Source organism: Culex quinquefasciatus, chromosome 2 (assembly GCF_015732765.1).
Source record: "Culex quinquefasciatus strain JHB chromosome 2, VPISU_Cqui_1.0_pri_paternal, whole genome shotgun sequence".
Taxonomy (NCBI): Eukaryota; Metazoa; Arthropoda; class Insecta; order Diptera; family Culicidae; genus Culex; species Culex quinquefasciatus.
This window is the reverse complement of record NC_051862.1, coordinates 184,574,171-184,592,499: the sequence shown is the minus strand read 5'-3', so window position 1 is coordinate 184,592,499 and position 18,329 is coordinate 184,574,171. Positions and strand designations below refer to the sequence as shown.

Genomic DNA, 18,329 nt, shown 5'->3' with positions numbered 1-18,329 from the left:
CCGGATCTCAAATATTTTGATGAAAAAGTTGTCCGGATTTATCATGCGACCCATCGTAATCAAAAGACCTTTCCAACAAGCCCAAAAGATTGAAGATCTGATAACCCTATCAAAAGTTATGAGCATTTAAGTGCCATCTCAAATATTTTGATGAAATTGTTGGCCGGGTCCATAATGCGACCCGTCGTTAGTTGGATAATTGAAAGACCTTTCTAATGAGCCCAAAACATTGAGTTTTGTGTATACACTTTTTGGAGGCCGGATCTCTGATATTTTGATGAAATGATGTCCGGATCCATCGTCCGAACAAGCATTAGTCTGATAATTTAAAGACCATTCAAATGAGGCTGTTATATTGATGATCTGATAACCCTATTAATAGATATACGCCGATAGGCCATACAGTAAAACAGTTTTTCCAATTTCCCATTTTTCAATTTTTATTTTAAATTGATTTTTTTTCTCAGCATCTTATTTTTGATTCATAATTTTCACTTCCTACAGTTACAAATGTCCTTTTCCGGTTTCTCCTATAATTCTCGTACAAAAAGTGCACACACTGGGCCATTTTCAACACAGCCGCCGTTGGTTCCTCGCCAACGAACCCTCGATTCGCTTCTCCGCAATCTTCCCTGAACCTCCTCCGACGCCGCTTCCTCCTTCTTCTGCGTCACAATTTCGTCAAACTTTGCGCAGCTCATCGCAGGTCGCGTAAAACAGTTCCGAGTCGGCCTCCGGACTGCGTTTGGCCGCTTCCTGCTCCTCGAAAGCGACCGTGTTCTGCCGGAAGACATGAATGTAAATAAACTTCTTCAAAATGTGTTTGAAACTCACCGTGTATAGATTTCCTCCTTGGAGCTTCGTCAGTACGGTTCCGTCACTGAGGTCGAATTCTTGCGCTTCTTGTCCGTGGGCTCGTGGTCGTTGGAGTCGGTTTTGTTGACCATTTTGGGAGGTTTTTATTTGAATGGAGTACCCGCATTCGAGCAGTTTTTGACAGTTCGTTTCATAAGAAATACATTGTAGAAAAAAGCAAAAACTGCTCGAGCAGCCACAAATTTTGAAATCAAGCCGACTTTTTGCGTGACAGCAAAGCTGTCAAACCGGCTTTGGTGAGAAGGGTTCGTTTCCAATGCGTGTGAGATTTTCTGAAGGGATCAAAGTTTATGAAAATCCGTTAATTGGGTCCTAAAATTAAACTTGAATAGGGTCCTAAAATAAGTTTAAATGGCTGATATTATTGCTCAAAATGATAAAGCTCATGAGGAGCCGACTACACGCGGCTTGCTCGGAGTTGGTAGGGGTGGGAATATTATGTTAAGTGACAAGATGAAATGAGAAGGGGGTGTGCTGTTTTGGCTTCTGTTGTGTTCTTCTGTGTTGTGTTAGTTGTCCAGCTGTTATTTGTTTAAAAAATACTATACATATGAGAGGAAGGCACCAACCACCTAAAGGTGGATTAAGAAACGTTTTTTTTTACAATCATTTCCTATATTTTAAGTAAAAAGAAGTGTGCAATAATTTTTGCTATTGTCCCAGACTATGCCTCTACGCATTTTTTGATACAATTTAAAATGAAAATGGAGCCTTTTTCAAGCAGAAAATGTGAAAAACACGCAAAAAAATATAATTTCAAATTAAAATTTTCATGATTTTTGGAGGTGATAAAATAGGCCAAATACTACAAAAAAAACAAACATAAACTAAATAAGATAAATGCAAATTAAAATACTAAAAATGACACAAGAAAAACATAAAACAATAGAAGAAAAGTTTTTTTTAGAACAAAAGTTGCTCAAAATAACCTCCTGAACACGTTAAAAATTTAAAAAAATGGGCAGTAGAGTGTTAATCGATGATGTAATGATGTAAATAAAAAGCACTTGTCACAAGAGCGTCGTGAAAGTGAAAAATGTAATACATGTCACAAATGTGCTCAAAGATCCATACAAATTAAAATAAGGTTAAATCATCAGTTAAACCGACTTAAGTCCGATGCAACTATTTGTCCCTCGGTTCTGGCCGGAGGGCAAAAAAGGTTGTGATAACAAGCCATAGTCTCAAAGTTTGAATACAAAAAGTTTTTTGAATGCATTTTACACTAGTTCAGTTGTTTTGCAATCATTGGTTTGAAAAAATATATGATTTGTGGAAACAAAACTTTTAGCAAAAAAAAAAACTCTCTGCGATACTACACATCAAAAATTTGGAGGGGATGATTGATTTGAAAATTGTAGAAAAATGATAATTTTCCTATTCCGTGGTCAAAAAATTGAAAATTTGTAAAAATATTTGTATTTCATTTTATTTATTGAGTTTTTTTTTTGGAAAAAAACATCAGTTCAGTAATTGACCTAAGCTAAGATGACGGGTTCCTTTCAAGAGCTTACTAGTTCAAACGGAGTAAGAGTTTTTTTATGCATAGGAGAACGAATTGGGTTGGAGATGATAAAAAATTGCATTGCCATTGAAGTAGCATCCCAAGTAACCACAAGCACTAAATTGAAGTATTAATTCAGTACTAAATCAGCACTGGAATGTTTTGAAGTAGTAAATAAGCTTTGCGAATGTTTTAAAGTACCAAAACTTTGCAGCATTACAACTGGCATTAAATCACCATTTACGACCATGAAAATGTGCTTCAAAGCATTTGATGTTTATCAACAAAGTAACCCATCGATACGGGAAACATTTCAATCAGGCACGCTCTTATTGACTTTAATCCTTCTCCCGTCATACCGTTCTAGTAAGCGTGCGGGCTAAGGCGAAGTTCCCCCAGTGTGCATCAGTTTCATTTTTGCGTGAACTGGGTTCAATTCCCGCTGATTGAAGTGTTTTTTTGTTTTTTTTTTGTACAAAACCGCAGCCTGTAACTAAGTCAAATTTTTCAAAATATATTCCCATAGCACAAAGGACATTATCAAAAGTTCTCTGGTAAATTGAATGACTTTTCTCACAAGCAAAAAGCTGCTTTCCGGAAGTCTGATACACTTTGTGAAATTTTGCCAACCGTGGACCAAGCACTCCTCGGAAAAGCAGTTCCCGTTAGCCGTTAGCCAGTGCTTGTCCCTTTTAAACCGTAATTAATTGTACTGCACTTGCCTGGCTGGCCGCAATTTGCTGAGTGATAATCGATGATTTCCGTCCAACGAAATCACAACGGAAACTCGAAACAGCAGAAAGAAAGTCTTAATTAATGTTCGATGCATCAACCACATCGATTAAAAATTTCAAAACAAGCACTCAATTCCGAATAGGGGAACTATACCCTTTCTCAGCCTATTTCTATTATCGGCCTATCAGCATTTTGATCATGAATTACAGCTTTCATAGAGTGTTTTTGAATGTTTCAAAGTTATAAATAGCTCAAACAAAAGTGAGCAAGCAACTCTCAATTGTTGATACATCTGAAAATGTTGATTTGATAGCGGAAAACAGCAAAAGTGATGAGAATTGGTCGAACGGCTTAGAGTGATTAAAAAGGGCATATTTCCCCTACATCAGTTGGCTGGCGCGCATCCTGGAGATCGACGAGAAAAATGTAAGAATAACATCAAAGTGTCACACTCACACATGAAACGCAACAGGAGAAAAAAAAAACAAAGAAGGCCCACCACTAAGTGTGTGAGTGGAGCAGCTGTTTTTTTCCCCAGCCTTGACGTCGATAAAGCAGTTTGTTTTTGTTCGAGCTTTCGGCGAAGCATTAAATCGGCATCACTGTGCGCCACTTGAAATATTTCTCAAGGGAAAAGTGCTGATTAAATGTTTTGAAGCATCATTTGCTGGTATTAAATGCCAATATAATGCTGTTTTAATGCTGCTATTTAGTGCTTCGCGGTTACTTGGGATGTACAATATTTTAAAATTCACATTTGCTTACTAATCGTTCATATTTCGGGTTTAAAAGTTTTTTTAGAGCCATTGTTTAGGTCTTAATGATGGTTTTTAAAAAAAATTCTATAGATCCTAAAGATTTTTATTTTCATCTTATAAATATTATGTTTCTATCACTATTTGTTAACCATTTGAGAATAGATCACATTTATTAAAATCTTAATACACGTTGGATGATTTTTATGGCATTGATTTATCACAAATTTTTAAAATATTTCAAGCAAAACCCGAAAAACTCGTCTTGTCATTTTTTCGTTTGTTGGTTGTTTGATTGATTTTTTCGTATTGAAATGATTCGCGTTTGAACAAAATAGTCGATTTATTTTTAGAAATGAGCAATTCTCTACCAAAACCGAAAATGGATTTTATTTTTACTTTTTGGGGCCTTCCCTATGACCAAAGAAGCTATTTTGTGTCATTGGTTCACCCATACAAGTCTCCATACAATTTTGGCTGCTGTCCTTACAAAAATGGAACGTAAATATTCAAACAGCTGTAACTTTTGAGTGAATTTTCTGATCAATTTGGTGTCTTGGGCAATGTTTTAGGTTTGAGAATAAAATAGACACACGGATTTTTTTTTGCTGATTTTTCAATAAACTTTTTTTCACAAAAACTCAACTCCCCAAAACACGTATTTTTTTATTTTCGCGACATTTTGATTTGTTTTAGAGGACAAAAACCCGCAACTTTTGAGCTATAGATGGTCAAAAAATCTGCCGCCGAGTTATGAAATTTTGAATAAATAGTGATTTTTGGAAAAAATGTAATTTCATGCATAAACAAATTTGACGTTATTTTTTAATGTTAAAATTGAATGTTGCAATCGAAAAGAACTCTTTTGATAAAGGGCGAAAGTTTGATTATAGCGAAATCTTTGCAGTTTTTTTGATTTTTAAAAATAGTGACCATAAATGACCATTTCTATAAATATTTTTTGTAAAGTTCAGAAAATTTGCTATAAAACTGTCTAAGAAACATTGAAGATTGGACCTCTGGTGGCTGAGATACAGCGGCTTTAAGAAAAAGAAACAGGAAAATTCAAGTTTTCTAAGTCTCACCCAAACAACCCACCATTTTCTAATGTCGATATCTCAGCAACTAATGGTCCGGTGTTCAATGTTTACATTCGTAAAATTTTCCGATCGCTTCGAAAAAAATATTTTGAAGAGACTAGCATTTTAAATAGGCGTAATCTTTAATGTTTAGCCCTTTTAAAATGTTAGTCTTGATTAAAACTTTTAAAAACAAAATTAGAAGTATGTCATTCATGGCCACTATTTTTAAAAATAAAAAAAAAAACTGCAAATATTTCGCCAAAATTAAACTTTTGGAGGCTATATCTTGAAAACATAGCCCTTTAATGTTTTTGCATGATTTTTTTGTCTCCAAAAATCACTATTCTTTCAAAAATTCATAACTCGGCGGCAGATTTTTTGACCATGTTTCTCTATGGCTCAAAATTTGCGGGTTTTTGTCCCCTAAAACATATCAAAAAATCTCGAAAATCATAAAATACATATTTTGTTTCAACATCAATCCAAACGACTATCAAATGCAAGTGTTTGGGCGATTGACTTTTTGGTTTTTTTTTTGACACGTTATTGTCATTCGGGTGGCTCAAACTTTTCAAGTGTTTGGCTCATGCATTTTCCCCACTGCCTTGAACTATTCAAAGTGATGAGGAAAACACTTGAAATTGATCTTAAGATCAACCCAAACGTTTTCCACTTTTCCACGTTTTCCACTTTTTCTCATCGAAACCGACTACTTTATCGACTTCATTTTGCTGGGCGAGATAGGACGCCGTCTATTTTTAGACGATGACTCAGCACTTTTCCACTCTTGCGCTTAATAAAACCAGATGGCAGCACGATGTAACGCCACGTCCCTATTCCGGAATCCGTTGGAGTACCTACCAACTATTAGTTTGACATATCGGTAAAGTAGGCTTCCCATAGAGTCCAGACTCGATTATCCCATGGCCTTTGGTGGTTAAGATTTCATTAGTTTGTTTTAATTTGATGATAAATTAGGCAACAAAAAAAGTATGAAGTCTTCAATCAGTTCTTTCAAGTTCAGCCTCGTCTAATTGACAAAATCAACAGTGTGAATCCGTCTGGAAACAGCTGCTGAGATCAAGTTATATTCACCAACTCATCACGGCCATCAACCAGCTCGTTCGTTTTGGCACAGCACATACAACCGTGTTACATCGCACATCGCACGAGAATATAGGTTAAGTTAGACGTTTAGTGCTACATAAGATGTACTGTACATAAGCAGGTTTACCTGTGCTGAAGAGTGTTAGTGTCTGTATTGTATGTGTGCCAGCCAAGGAGGCTGCTGCCTAGTTGTACGTGTGAGCCCTGGGTTGATGTTTCGTACCCAATTTATCAACCTAACACCTCACTTTGCTGGGAGCCATTTGTATGCTAAAAATCGGCACTATAACAAACGGTTCTGCTCTGGAGATGTCTGGCTTTTGCCAGCACACAAACACATCCACAAGCGGAAAGGAAAACTTTATCGTCTTCGTCGTCAACCCCCGCTTTGAGTGTCGTTGTGTAAGTCCTTTCGAAAGAACAGGACTTTTCAAGTTTTAAGGTGGTTTCTTTGTTCGGGAAAACCTCCTCAAGACCATGCCGAGAACTCCCACTCAAGTGTGACGCCATTATCAAAACCCACCTCACGCCACCCAATTAAAACGCGGACTCACAAAGACCACGTCCTAGCAGGGGGGAACAGACGGGTACAGGGGGGAGAAGGTTGGTAAACTTGGTGAAGACATGCGCTTCACCGCCAGCCACTGACTAACGACTGCCAATGGGGTGGAAGGGGGGGTTGGTTGGAAGTCCTTTCTTATCCTCTTTCACAATAGGGGGAAGGGAAAGGGTGAGCAGTTTTCCACCAACACATTGAAAGTAGGAGGAAAATGCAAAACTTGCTGCTTGGAGCAGAGTGTTGAAAAAGTGGAAGAAGAAAACTGGAAAGATTTGCACGGAAAAGGGTAAACTTCTCCAAAGACGGAAATGTTAATGTGATAAAACTGTAAAAAAATGCTTTGAAAAATAAATATGGTTGAGGATGCCAACTGAAAAAACCCAAGAATAAATTTGTTTATAATTTTGTTTATGTTCGATTTTCGAACCCTAAGTTATTTGAAATTTCGTTTACTTTGGATAACCATTTCTGGACTGTAATAGTTACAGAATTTAATAACTCGCTAAATCGTCAGTGGTTAATCAATACCAGAAGAGCAATGAAAAAAAAAAAACAAAAAATATGTAACTTCAAGTCAACAAAAGAATCATTTCTTCCCGTGTACTCTCCCTCACGGTTACCATGGCAGCCGCCTTCTCGGCAGCTTCCCCACAGTTTGCACACCATATTCCGTTTCGCGGGCAAGGATTAAAGCTGCTCTCCAAAAGGGCCCCTGGACACACTTCTTGGTCCTCCCGTTCGGTTGGCATAGCTGACGACAAATCGATTCTTCCTCTCCCCCCGCAACTCCACCCAGCACAGGAGAGCTTTTCTCGCCAAAGTGGCACTTTTTCGCAGCCCATTTTCTTTGCTGTTGGCACGGCCATTCACGGGCGAAGATCCTCCTTGGATGCTGCTGCAGCTGAAAAGGGGTTGGGGCAGAGCAACACATTGACAGCATATAGAACGGTTCATTTTCAACATCCTCTTTAATTACAGCAACGGCACAAGTTTTTGGGGCGGACGTCGACGACGACGACGACGAAAAGGTTGAGTGGCTGGAAAGTGGCTGATGAAGCAATCGTTGTTGGAGGAGACTTTTTTTTCTCTTTTGAAAATGAAGAGAGAAAGACTTTTTGACACTTGGTTGAGCTTGAATGGACTGGCTGGCGGTTTTTGGGGGGTTCAAGTGGAACGTAATTGGGAAAATTGTCATATTCATTCGAATGGAATTAGCAAAGTCGGAAGCTTGTTTTAAAAAGTGTATATGTGAGTCAAAGACGAGTCAGAGTCGCGGAAAAAGCAAACTGGACACAATTTAGCCTTGGAATTTAAGTTCTTAATTTGACTTAAAAAAAATGTTGACATCTTTTTTGCCTGTTTAAGTAATGGATAAAATAAAAAGACGAATATTCAATTCTTATATAAAGATTATTTTAACCAACCTTCTTTGACCACAAGTTTATGTATAAGAGGCCAAGTTACACTTAATAGTATATAATATCATTTAAATAGGGCTTAAATAAAAATTTAAGTTGAATAAAGATATTTCTCTTTAAAATATGTATCGTTTAAATGTATCAAAATTCAATTAATGACATTTAATCAAACATTTGAAGGGCCATATAAAAAAAAATAATCGAAATCTGCATTTTTTCAACGGGTAATTCTCCGCCAACTCACACAGCAGTTGCCCCGACCCCTCTTCGATGTGCGTGAAACTTTGTCCTAAGGGGTGACTTTTGTCCCTGATCACGAATCCGAGGTCCATTTTTTGATATCTCGTGACGGAGGGGCGGTACGACCCCTTCCATTTTTGAACATGCGAAAAAAGAGGTGTTTTTCAATAATTTGCAGCCTGAAACGGTGATGAGATAGAAATTTGGTGTCAAAGGGACTTTTATGTAAAATTAGACGCCTGATTTTTTTTTCATTCATCGAAAAAAACACTAAAAAAGTTTTAAAAATTCTCCCATTTTCCGTTACTCGACTGTAAAAAAAAATGGAACATGTCATTTTATGGGAAATTTAATTTTCTTTTCGAATCTACATTGACCCAGAAGGGTCATTTTTTCATTTAGAACAAAATTTTTCATTTTTAAATTTCGTGTTTTTTCTAACTTTGCAGGGTTATTTTTTAGAGTGTAACAATGTTCTACAAAGTTGTAGAACAGACAATAACAAAAATTTTGATATATAGACATAAGGGGTTTGCTTATAAACATCACGAGTTATCGCGATTTTACGAAAAAAAGTTTTGAAAAAGTTGGTCGTCATCGATCATGGCCATTCATGGTCACCCGCGACAGACCCGGACGACCAAACAAAGAGAAACGCAAAAAGTAACTTTTTCAAAACTTTTTTTCGTAAAATCGCGATAACTCGTGATGTTTGTTAGCAAACCCCTTATGTCTGTATATCAAAATTTTTGTAATTGTCTGCTCTACAACTTTGTAGAACATTGTTACACTCTAAAAGATAACCCTGCAAAGTTAGAAAAAACACGAAATTTAAAAATGAAAAATTTTGTTCTAAAAGAAAAAATGACCCTTCTGGGACAATGTAGATTCGAAAAGTACATTAAATTTCCCATAAAATGACATGTTCCAAAATTTTAACGGAAAATGGGAGAATTTTTAAAACTTTTTTAGTGTTTTTTTCGATGAAAAATACGTTTATTCGGAATTCTGAGTACGCCATCAAATTGGGCGTCTAATTTTACATAAAAGTCCCCTTGACACCAAATTTCTATCTCATCACCGTTTCAGGCTGCAAATTGTTGAAAAACACCTCTTTTTTCGCATGTTCAAAAATGGAAGGGGTCGTACCGCCCCTCCGTCACGAGATATCAAAAAATGGACCTCAGATTCGTGATCAGAGATAAAAGTTACCCCTTAGGACAAAGTTTCACGCAAATCGAAGAGGGTTCGGGGCAACTTTTCCCGATTTCGTGTGAGTTGGTAGAGAATTACCCCAACAGGATTTATTTTGAATTTAAGAATTAGACTTCAAACTCAGACTAAACCTTACGATTATTTTCGCTCACTTTTGGTGGAAATAGCCAAAGTGTACTCATAATCTTCAACGAAAATGAATGTTGGAGAAGCTCTTCTTGAAAAAATCTATACATTTATCCATTTTTTTTTCTAATTCTATGAGCCGGAGAAAGATTTTTCGAAAATACAAGACATTTAACAAAGTTTCCAAATTTAATGAAAATGCATAAAACATGCTTCGTAAAGCTTATGAATCGGTACCACTTTTTTTATTAAAGTTAATAAACCGTTTGTCTTAAAAAACATGTTTTCAACAAAAATCTATCATATTAAAAGTTGTTATAATGCAAACGAAAAAAAAAACATATTCAGAAATTGTCAAATATTATAAATATTTTTAACGTATTTTTTTTCCTCTTGGCTCTGGTCAAGGTCGTGAGTGTGACAAAAAACTTCAAGCCAAACTTTTAACATTTTGATACTTTAGGTTTACTAAATGCTTTAAAGACTGATCTAACACTGAAAATATCAATATGTTCATGAAAATATTATTTTTCTCCTAGTGTTATGTCATTTACCGATCTGTGGTCCCGATTATCAAAATTTGCAATAATATAAAGTCTTGAAATGCCACTTTTTATTAAATCACAATAAATTTTAAGTTTTTTTATTGAAAATTTTAATTTCAGCAATAATAATTTTTTAACCCCCTGATTTTAGGAGATTTTTTATGAGATTTTTTGAGTTAAAATAATATATACTTTCTAAAAATATTTAAAATGTACTAAAATTTTCGCTCTAGATGCCATTGAAAATTTTTGAACAGTTTTTATTCGATAAAATTGTTATAAGAAAGTAATTTTTAAAAGGCAAAGTTATTATATTTTTGGAAATTAAAAGAAATCTGTAAGATAACGAAACTAAATATCAAACAAAAAAAATATTTGTAGCAATTCCATGTGAAATTTAAATCACAAAAACAGCTGGCTCGAAATTTGTCAGGAAGTTCCTTGGCTCAAATAATTGGACACTTATTTTTATATTTGGCCATAAGTGTATAGAAAATACTAAAATACTCATTTCAAAAATCGAAAATTGGGGAAAAAATGGTACGTACTATTGGTTAAATAAACAGTTCTGACTCGATTTTCCAGATAATCGAATCACAAAAAAAACAATCTGGCATTTTATTTTTATTTTTGAGTTTATGTATGTCCCCTAAACTGCTCTTAAGTGAATAAAAATTTTCAAATACAAGATAGTGGCAAAAAACGCGACGATGAAACATTTATAAAAAATATTTTGTAATTAAAGAGGCAATCACCAACACATACTAAAACTAGTTCACAGTACTCAACTTTGATGTAAAAAGAAAGAAAATTACCTAAACAAAAAATGTTTTATTTCATGATCCAATTATCCAAAGTCCCATTCAAATCTCCATATAATTGAACATCGGATAATCAAAGCTTAGATAATCGAGTCTGGACTGTATTAGGGTATCTTTATTTGCCTTTAGATTTGAGAAAAAATTGAAGCTTTAAATATTCAGCTTTGTTTTCAAAAAGATAGTGAAAAACTTTCAAATGACGTTCTGACCATGTCAGGATTTATATAAACATTTTATTCACGAATTCTAATTTCAAACGATATCCTTGGCAAATCGACAAATCTATTATAAAACTTATGGTTAATGTGTATGTAAAAATTTAGGGCTTATTTTATTTCTCCAAAAATAAAAAAAAGGATTTTTCCTCAGATCTTGTCGCTTTTTGACGTTCCGAGAAAAACGCGTTAATGTTTGGCCTTAAATAAAAAAAGAGCACGCAATTTAAATGATTACAAACACGTTTTGGTTGACTGACCGTTTTGCGCATTGCCCCGAATTTTGTTTGAATATGGTTGCTGGAGTCCCGAGTTACAATTGAAAATGTTCACAGTAGTTGGGCAAGTACGTGTGTCAAACGCGTTCTGACCTTAAATCCCTTTGACCAGTTGTCGCACAGCAACTTTCTGGGTGTGTCAAAGATAGCACGACAAAATTGAAATTTATTTCATGTGAAGAAAGACGACGATGCACGGAGTTTTTTCGGTCTTTATTGAATATCTTAGGATTGGAATCGAATTTTGAGGTCGAAAAGTGAGGCATTAAGAGCTGCAAAAATGGCGTTCTTAACTCAACTATTTCTAAATCATCATCTAATTACATACAACTCATCTAGCAGAGAACCAAACCCGTTCAGACTTCTCCCTAGAACGATGACATACCACTTCCAGAGAACGAAGAGTACACCGCCATAAGAACCTAAACCTCCCCGCCATCCCGGGGAAGAACGTCTCGTATCGATTTTTTGCCTGCACTCAGCCGTGATATTTATATCTTTATTATTGATATTTGTTATTTCGTTACACCTCCTCGATTGCGTCCCCTGGCCAAAAGCACCAGAACATGTCGACGACCAAGACGACGACATTGGCTTTCTACAAAGTGGCTGCTCCTGGTTGTGGGTGTGTGTTTGTGTGTCCTCGCGATTGTATCAATTTCATCAAATCATAATTTATAGATTGCCATCACCCCCGGGTTCCCACCCACCTTAACACCCCTCAGGTTCAAGCTCAGGTTGAAGTGGGTGGGACGGGGGGAAAAGCATTATTTATTAGTCTTTGGTCAACGACTACAACCACCAACGGCGGCGCGCTGACGACAACGACGAAGAATACGATGAGTCCCTTTTGGCAACGTCATGCTGCTGGCAACACTGTACATAACTGCTCACCGGGATCTATTGCTATTTGCTGAGCTTCCCAGCCTGGTGTTGGTGTTGGTTTATATGCTGGCCGTCAACGGGCAGAGTTGAGTTGTTTACTTGAAGATGTGGGATGATGAAGAAGTTTACTCCTTGGTTGGTGGAATGGACCTTGGGATTGGACTCGTTAGATTGGTGAATTTGAGCTTATATGTTTTAAAGTTATTTTAAAAAGGGGATGACCTTAAACTTCCTGACTTTGATTAATTATCTGTAACGATAATTTCATCACATTCCATCTCTGCTTTCCAAAAGCTTTTCTAAAGGCGCCAACAAGTGCGTTTTATGCGACCATTAGCGGCTCATTTCAAACCCAAGTGTTGATGAGTCCATTTAACGTTTCAAAAAATTCAACACAAAATCATCAACTCCATTTCATCCTCTCTCCTTCTTCTGATTTTATTCCAGATCGTCCTGAACTCGATGCACCGCTACCAGCCCCGGATCCACCTGGTGCGGCTGGGTCCCGGCCAGCACGCTCCCACCAACCCGCGGGACCTGCCCGAGTTCGACCACAAGACGTACGTCTTCCCGGAGACGGTCTTCACGGCGGTCACGGCCTACCAGAACCAGCTCATCACGAAGCTCAAGATCGACTCGAACCCGTTCGCGAAGGGATTTCGGGATTCGTCCCGGCTGACCGATTTTGATAGGTGAGTTTTTGGGAATTTTATTATCGTCACAAAAATTGGGTCAAATGATTGAAGCAGCTAGGAATGGTTATTTCATAGATAAAGGTCATTTCATCGAAATGTTTATTTTTTTAAATTTTTCATCGAAATTCTGATTTAATCAAAATAGTTATTTCATCGAGATGGTCATTTCATTTAAATGGTCATTTCATTGAAATTGTCATTTCATTGAAATGGTAATTTCATCGAAATGGTCATTCAATCGAAATGGTCATTTTATCGATATTAATTGCATCAAAATGGTCATTTCAGCAAAATGACTATTTCATCGAAATGGTCATCTAATCGAAATGATCACTTCGTCGAAATGGTCAATTCGTTGAAATGGTCATTTAATCGAAATGATAACTTCATTGAAAAGGTAATTTAAACGAAAAGGTCATTTAAATGAAATGGTCATTTCATCGAAATGGTCATTTCATCGAAATAGTCATTTCATCGTAATGGTCATTTCATCTAAATGGTCATTTTATCGAAATGGTCATTTCATCGAAATGGTCATTTCATCGAAATTGTCATTTCACCGAAATTGTCATTTCATCGAAATGGTAATTTCATCGAAATGGTCATTTCAACGAAATGGGCATTTCATCGAAATGGTCTTTTCATCGAAATGGTAATTTCATCGAAATGGTAATTTCATCGAAATGGTCATTTAATCGAAATAGTCATTTCATCGCAATGGTCATTTAATTGAAATGGTTATTTCACCGAAATGATAATTTCATCGAAATGGTCATTTCATCGAAATGGTCATTTCATCGAAATGGTCAATTCGTTGAAATGGTCATTTTATCGAAATGATAATTTCATCAAAAAGGTCATTTAAACGAAATGGTCATTTCATCGTAATGATCATTTTATCGAAATTGTCATTTAATTGAAATGGCCGTTTCATCGAAATGGTCATTTCATCGAAATGGACATTTTAACGAAATGGTCATTTTATCGAAATTGTCATTTTATCGAAATGGTCATTTCATCGAAATGGTCATTTCATCGAAATGGTCATTTCATCGAAATGGTAATTCCTTTGAAATGATTATTTCATCGAAATGGTCATTTTATCGAAATGATAATAACTTCATCGAAATGATAACTTCATCGAAAAAGTCATTTAAACGAAATGGTTATTTCATCGGGATGGTCATTTCATCGAAATGGTCATTTTGTCGATTATAATTGCATCAAAATGGTCATTTCATCGAAATGGTCATTTAATCGATAGTAATTGCATCAAAATCGTCATTTTATCGAAATGGTTATTTCATCGAGATGGTCATTTCATCGAAATGGACATTTCATCTATATGGGCGTTTCATTGAAATGGTCATTTCATCTAAATGGTCATTTTATCGAAATGATCATTTCATCGAAATGCTCATTTTATCGAAATGATCATTTAATCGAAATGTATCCAGCATTTCATTTAAATAGTCATTTCACCGAAACATCCATTTCACCGTAATGGTCATCCTATACAACTGCAAGAGGAATAACTGCAATTTCACAAAATAAAATAATAATTTTATCGTTTGATGACATGACTATCAGCAAAAAGGAATAACACCTTGAGAATATTTATCATGTGGACAAATGGAAATTTTTGTTGAGCATAAAACCATCTTTCTCGAACTCGAAACGTAAAAACAAAACATGATTTATGACACGTTGAGATGTTAACTTAATTACATTAAAACTAGCAATTTATAATGCCTTTTTCTCGGAGTTTTGCCGCGTTGAAACAAAAAAAAAAAGATTGGGAACAAAAGCGGCGCCGACAAAGCGATTTAGCCTTTTTTTCCTTCTCTTAGTTGTGAGTCCAGAAGGGATTCACACACACTCACCCTTTCCGGACGGGGAATGATCGCTGGGCACAGCTTTCATCGAAGAGTTAATTTGGTTCGATAGAGCTTGAGAACGTGGTTCGGCGGCGGCGGCGGTGGTGACGACGACGATTCCACGCCCCACCACCATCATCATCAACACTTTCACGGATTGAATCTGTGAAGGTGTGCCGGCGTCGTGGCTTCTAATTAACGGGTGTTGACTCGGTGATTAATGGTTTTCTAATTGTTGGATTTTGTGTTTCTTTTTTGGATTTGATATTTGTGGGATTCATCTGGACCTGTTGGTGTGATCTCAACTTTGGAGATTACTTGATTGGATTCAACAATTTTTTTTAAATATTTGGAAGGACACGTTTTCAATAATGAAAATGTAAATCAAACATAACATTGCACTTAATCCAATATTGAACAACATCATAATTTTGTCTCAATTTCATTTGATGATTACGAAAAATTTGTTTTATACCAATGAGAGGGCAAACAAATGCATTTTCCTGCGTTGGTAATCGTCTTAAACATGATCGTATTTGTTTAAACATATTTTGAGTTTTTTAGTGAAATTTCGTTGCACAACATCGCAAATAGTATCATTTTAAAATTTTCGCAAAAAACTGTTATTTATTTTTATCAATAAAATTTAATTTCTGAATACCAATGATTGTTCAAAAACTGTACTAGTGAATAATGCATTTTACTACAGTTTTGCCAATGAAATTGTGTGCATCGGCATGATAACCAAGAGAAATATTTGTTTTTTAATTAATATTATTTGTTTCCACATTTGAATATGCAACTTCAAATTGAAAATAAACCTTTTTATTTTGTTTTTAGAATATTTAGATTAATACCTTATAAAAATTTAAAAAAAATGTTATGTAATGCAATTAAAAAAAGGAAATTGAATAAAGGTTTAAATTGGATGTATGTATTGGAAATATATATCGCTCTTTGGCAACTAAAACAAATTTTTAAATTCAAAATGTCCCTTATCAATAAAAATGATGTCCATTCTAATCAACTTCTCATTACAAAAGTTTTTTTTATCTTAGTGGATTTTTTTAAGAATCCGAAGTACAGACTGATTAAAGATTTGAACTTATTTGTAAAAAGAATGTTATTGTTTTAAAATTACTCTTTTTGCTGAATTTTCGAAATAAAATGTTACAAACTTTTGAATTTTTTCATTTAACAGTTGATGAATTTATCTACTTGGGACATTTTCTACCAATATAATGCCATGATTTCAAGCCTTTCTTTCCGGATTAAATTTCGTTTTTCTACATTTTTGTTCATAATTGTGCATTGAAAGAGACTGAAACAAATTTTATTTAAAAAATAAACAAATAAAATAAAAAGATTTAAATTAAATATTTGTTTGCAAGTGTAAGTAAAGGGTTGAATAATTTAGTGTAAAAACTATTGAAATAACAATAAAAATTCTGCATCAAAAATTATAAACTAAAGCATTGATTGCATAGAATCTAGAAAAATACTGTGATTTCAATGATTGGTAAACTAATGTTCATTTAAATGTATACTACTCAAAACAAGGAAAAAAATGGTGAATGTTAGTTAACACCAAGTTATATTTTGTTACATTTTATAAAAATACTGTTTCAACGCATTAACCATAACACGTTATAAACAAAGCACTAATATATAAAACTATTAACCAAAACTGATATTTTTATAAATATTCATGTTTATTAAGTTATTATGATTTAATAAAGTTGAATTGAAACTTTTTTTGACATTTAGCGTTTCATCATTATGATTCAAAACATTTTTTTTTTTTTCATACTGATAGTTTTCTTTCGTTTCTTTATTTTCAGTTTCCCAAGCATGTGAGTAAAATTTATTTTTGAGTTATTTTTGTTCCTTTCTAACCTTAATTCTAGTTTGATGACCGTGGCTCAAAAATATGGCTTTAAATCGCAAGTTTATTGTTTTGTTTCGATTAAACTTCATTTTCAGAGACCCCATGGACGCCCTTCTGTTCGAGCAGCACCTGCGCGCCCCTCTGCGTCTCTTCCCGGACCCGCTTCTGGCCGCACAGTTCGCCATGGGCGGACAGGAACTGGACGGGGCCCAGCTGGCCATTCTGGAGAAAGCCCGCCAGCAGCTGCAAATGTGGGGCCGCGGCACTCCATACGGCGATCTTATGATGTCCCAAATGTACGGTCACCCCCACCAACGACCCCCTCCCCAGCACCCGCACGCCCACCAGATGAACCTGGCCGGCCTCTGGCAATCCCAGTGGCCACCGCAGATCCCGTCGGCGGCGTTCCTCCAGGCTGCGGCCGCTGCCTCGTCGGCGGCTTCGTCTTCATCATCGGCGACCCCACCACCGACTTCCGGTGCCTCGTCGGTCCATCTTCCCCCGGGGGCTGCTACGGTTTCAACCCCACCCGGTTCCGGCACCAGTTCCGGGTCGGGCTCGCCGTCACCGTCGGAGCTGCGGGCCAAACACATGAGCCGGTTCAGTCCGTACCAGATTCCACCGCCCCAGCAGCAGCATCATCAGCCACCCTCGCCGCGGAGTCCTTCCAACTAGGACCAAGTTGGGTTGTCAAGCGGAAATCCACCGAATCCTTCGAAGGAGTAAAAAAGAAACATCAAAATATGCTTTTAAACGTCGCTGTAAATAGTTCAATCGTCACTGTTATTTATTCTCTTCTTCCTTTTTATCATTACTAATTAATTGAATTAGTTCGTTGGTGCATTTCTAAGCTGGAAGCGAAGCGCGTTCATTGTTACTAGGTTCTTGCAAAGTATAATTTATTTTTTATCACACAATCACACACGTACACGTGCACGAGCACAGAAAAAAGAAGATAAAAAATCATACACACTTCATTAAACTAGAAGTTAGCTAAATATCGTGATGGAAGCAATAAAACAAAATATTGCAGCTACTTAATTAGCAATAAGAAAGAAGATCAAAATTGTAAGTGAACATTTGAAATTAATATCTCTTGACCATTGTTGCTATAAAAGTGGAAAGTGAAACTGAGCGAATTTTTATCTGTAAATAAAACAATATGACATAAAATACACGTACACGAATTGAGTTCCAAGAAAGCTTGTTGTGTTTGTATTTATTTAAATTTGAAAGAAACTTCCTTGAAATTAATCATTAATGTCCCATAAGAGCAATTCTCTGAGATTTTGAGCATTCGAGTTTTTTTTTGTATTTTTCAATCCGGCTGAAACTTTTTTTTTGGCCTTCGGTATGCCCAAAGAAGCCATTTTGCATTCAACTTCATTTTTCAAAATAAAACCGAATTTGCAATCAGATAGTACTCTAGTGAAATTTTGATAATGAGAGCGTTCTTTTATTAAGTAACGCAAAAAAATGGATTTATAGACCCCCTCCTCCCCCCCCCC

The 18,329-nt window shown here is 35.9% G+C and overlaps 1 protein-coding gene across 4 annotated transcripts in view; it reads left to right on the top strand.

Annotated features, from left to right (window-relative positions):
* Positions 1-18,023, top strand: part of LOC6031277 (T-box protein H15) — a 91,407-nt gene extending 73,384 nt beyond the window's left edge. For 2 of the 4 annotated variants that reach the window (XM_038256559.1, XM_038256561.1), the window contains exons 5-7: positions 12,809-13,053; positions 16,775-16,786; positions 16,917-18,023. In XM_038256559.1, the coding sequence (XP_038112487.1) occupies positions 12,809-13,053; positions 16,775-16,786; positions 16,917-17,496 (837 nt within the window). In that variant the 3' untranslated portion in view covers positions 17,497-18,023. The remainder of the gene's footprint in view (positions 1-12,808; positions 13,054-16,774; positions 16,787-16,916) is intronic. The other 2 variants (XM_038256562.1, XM_038256563.1) reach the window with 1 other exon arrangement.
* The last annotated feature ends 306 nt before the right edge of the window (positions 18,024-18,329 follow it).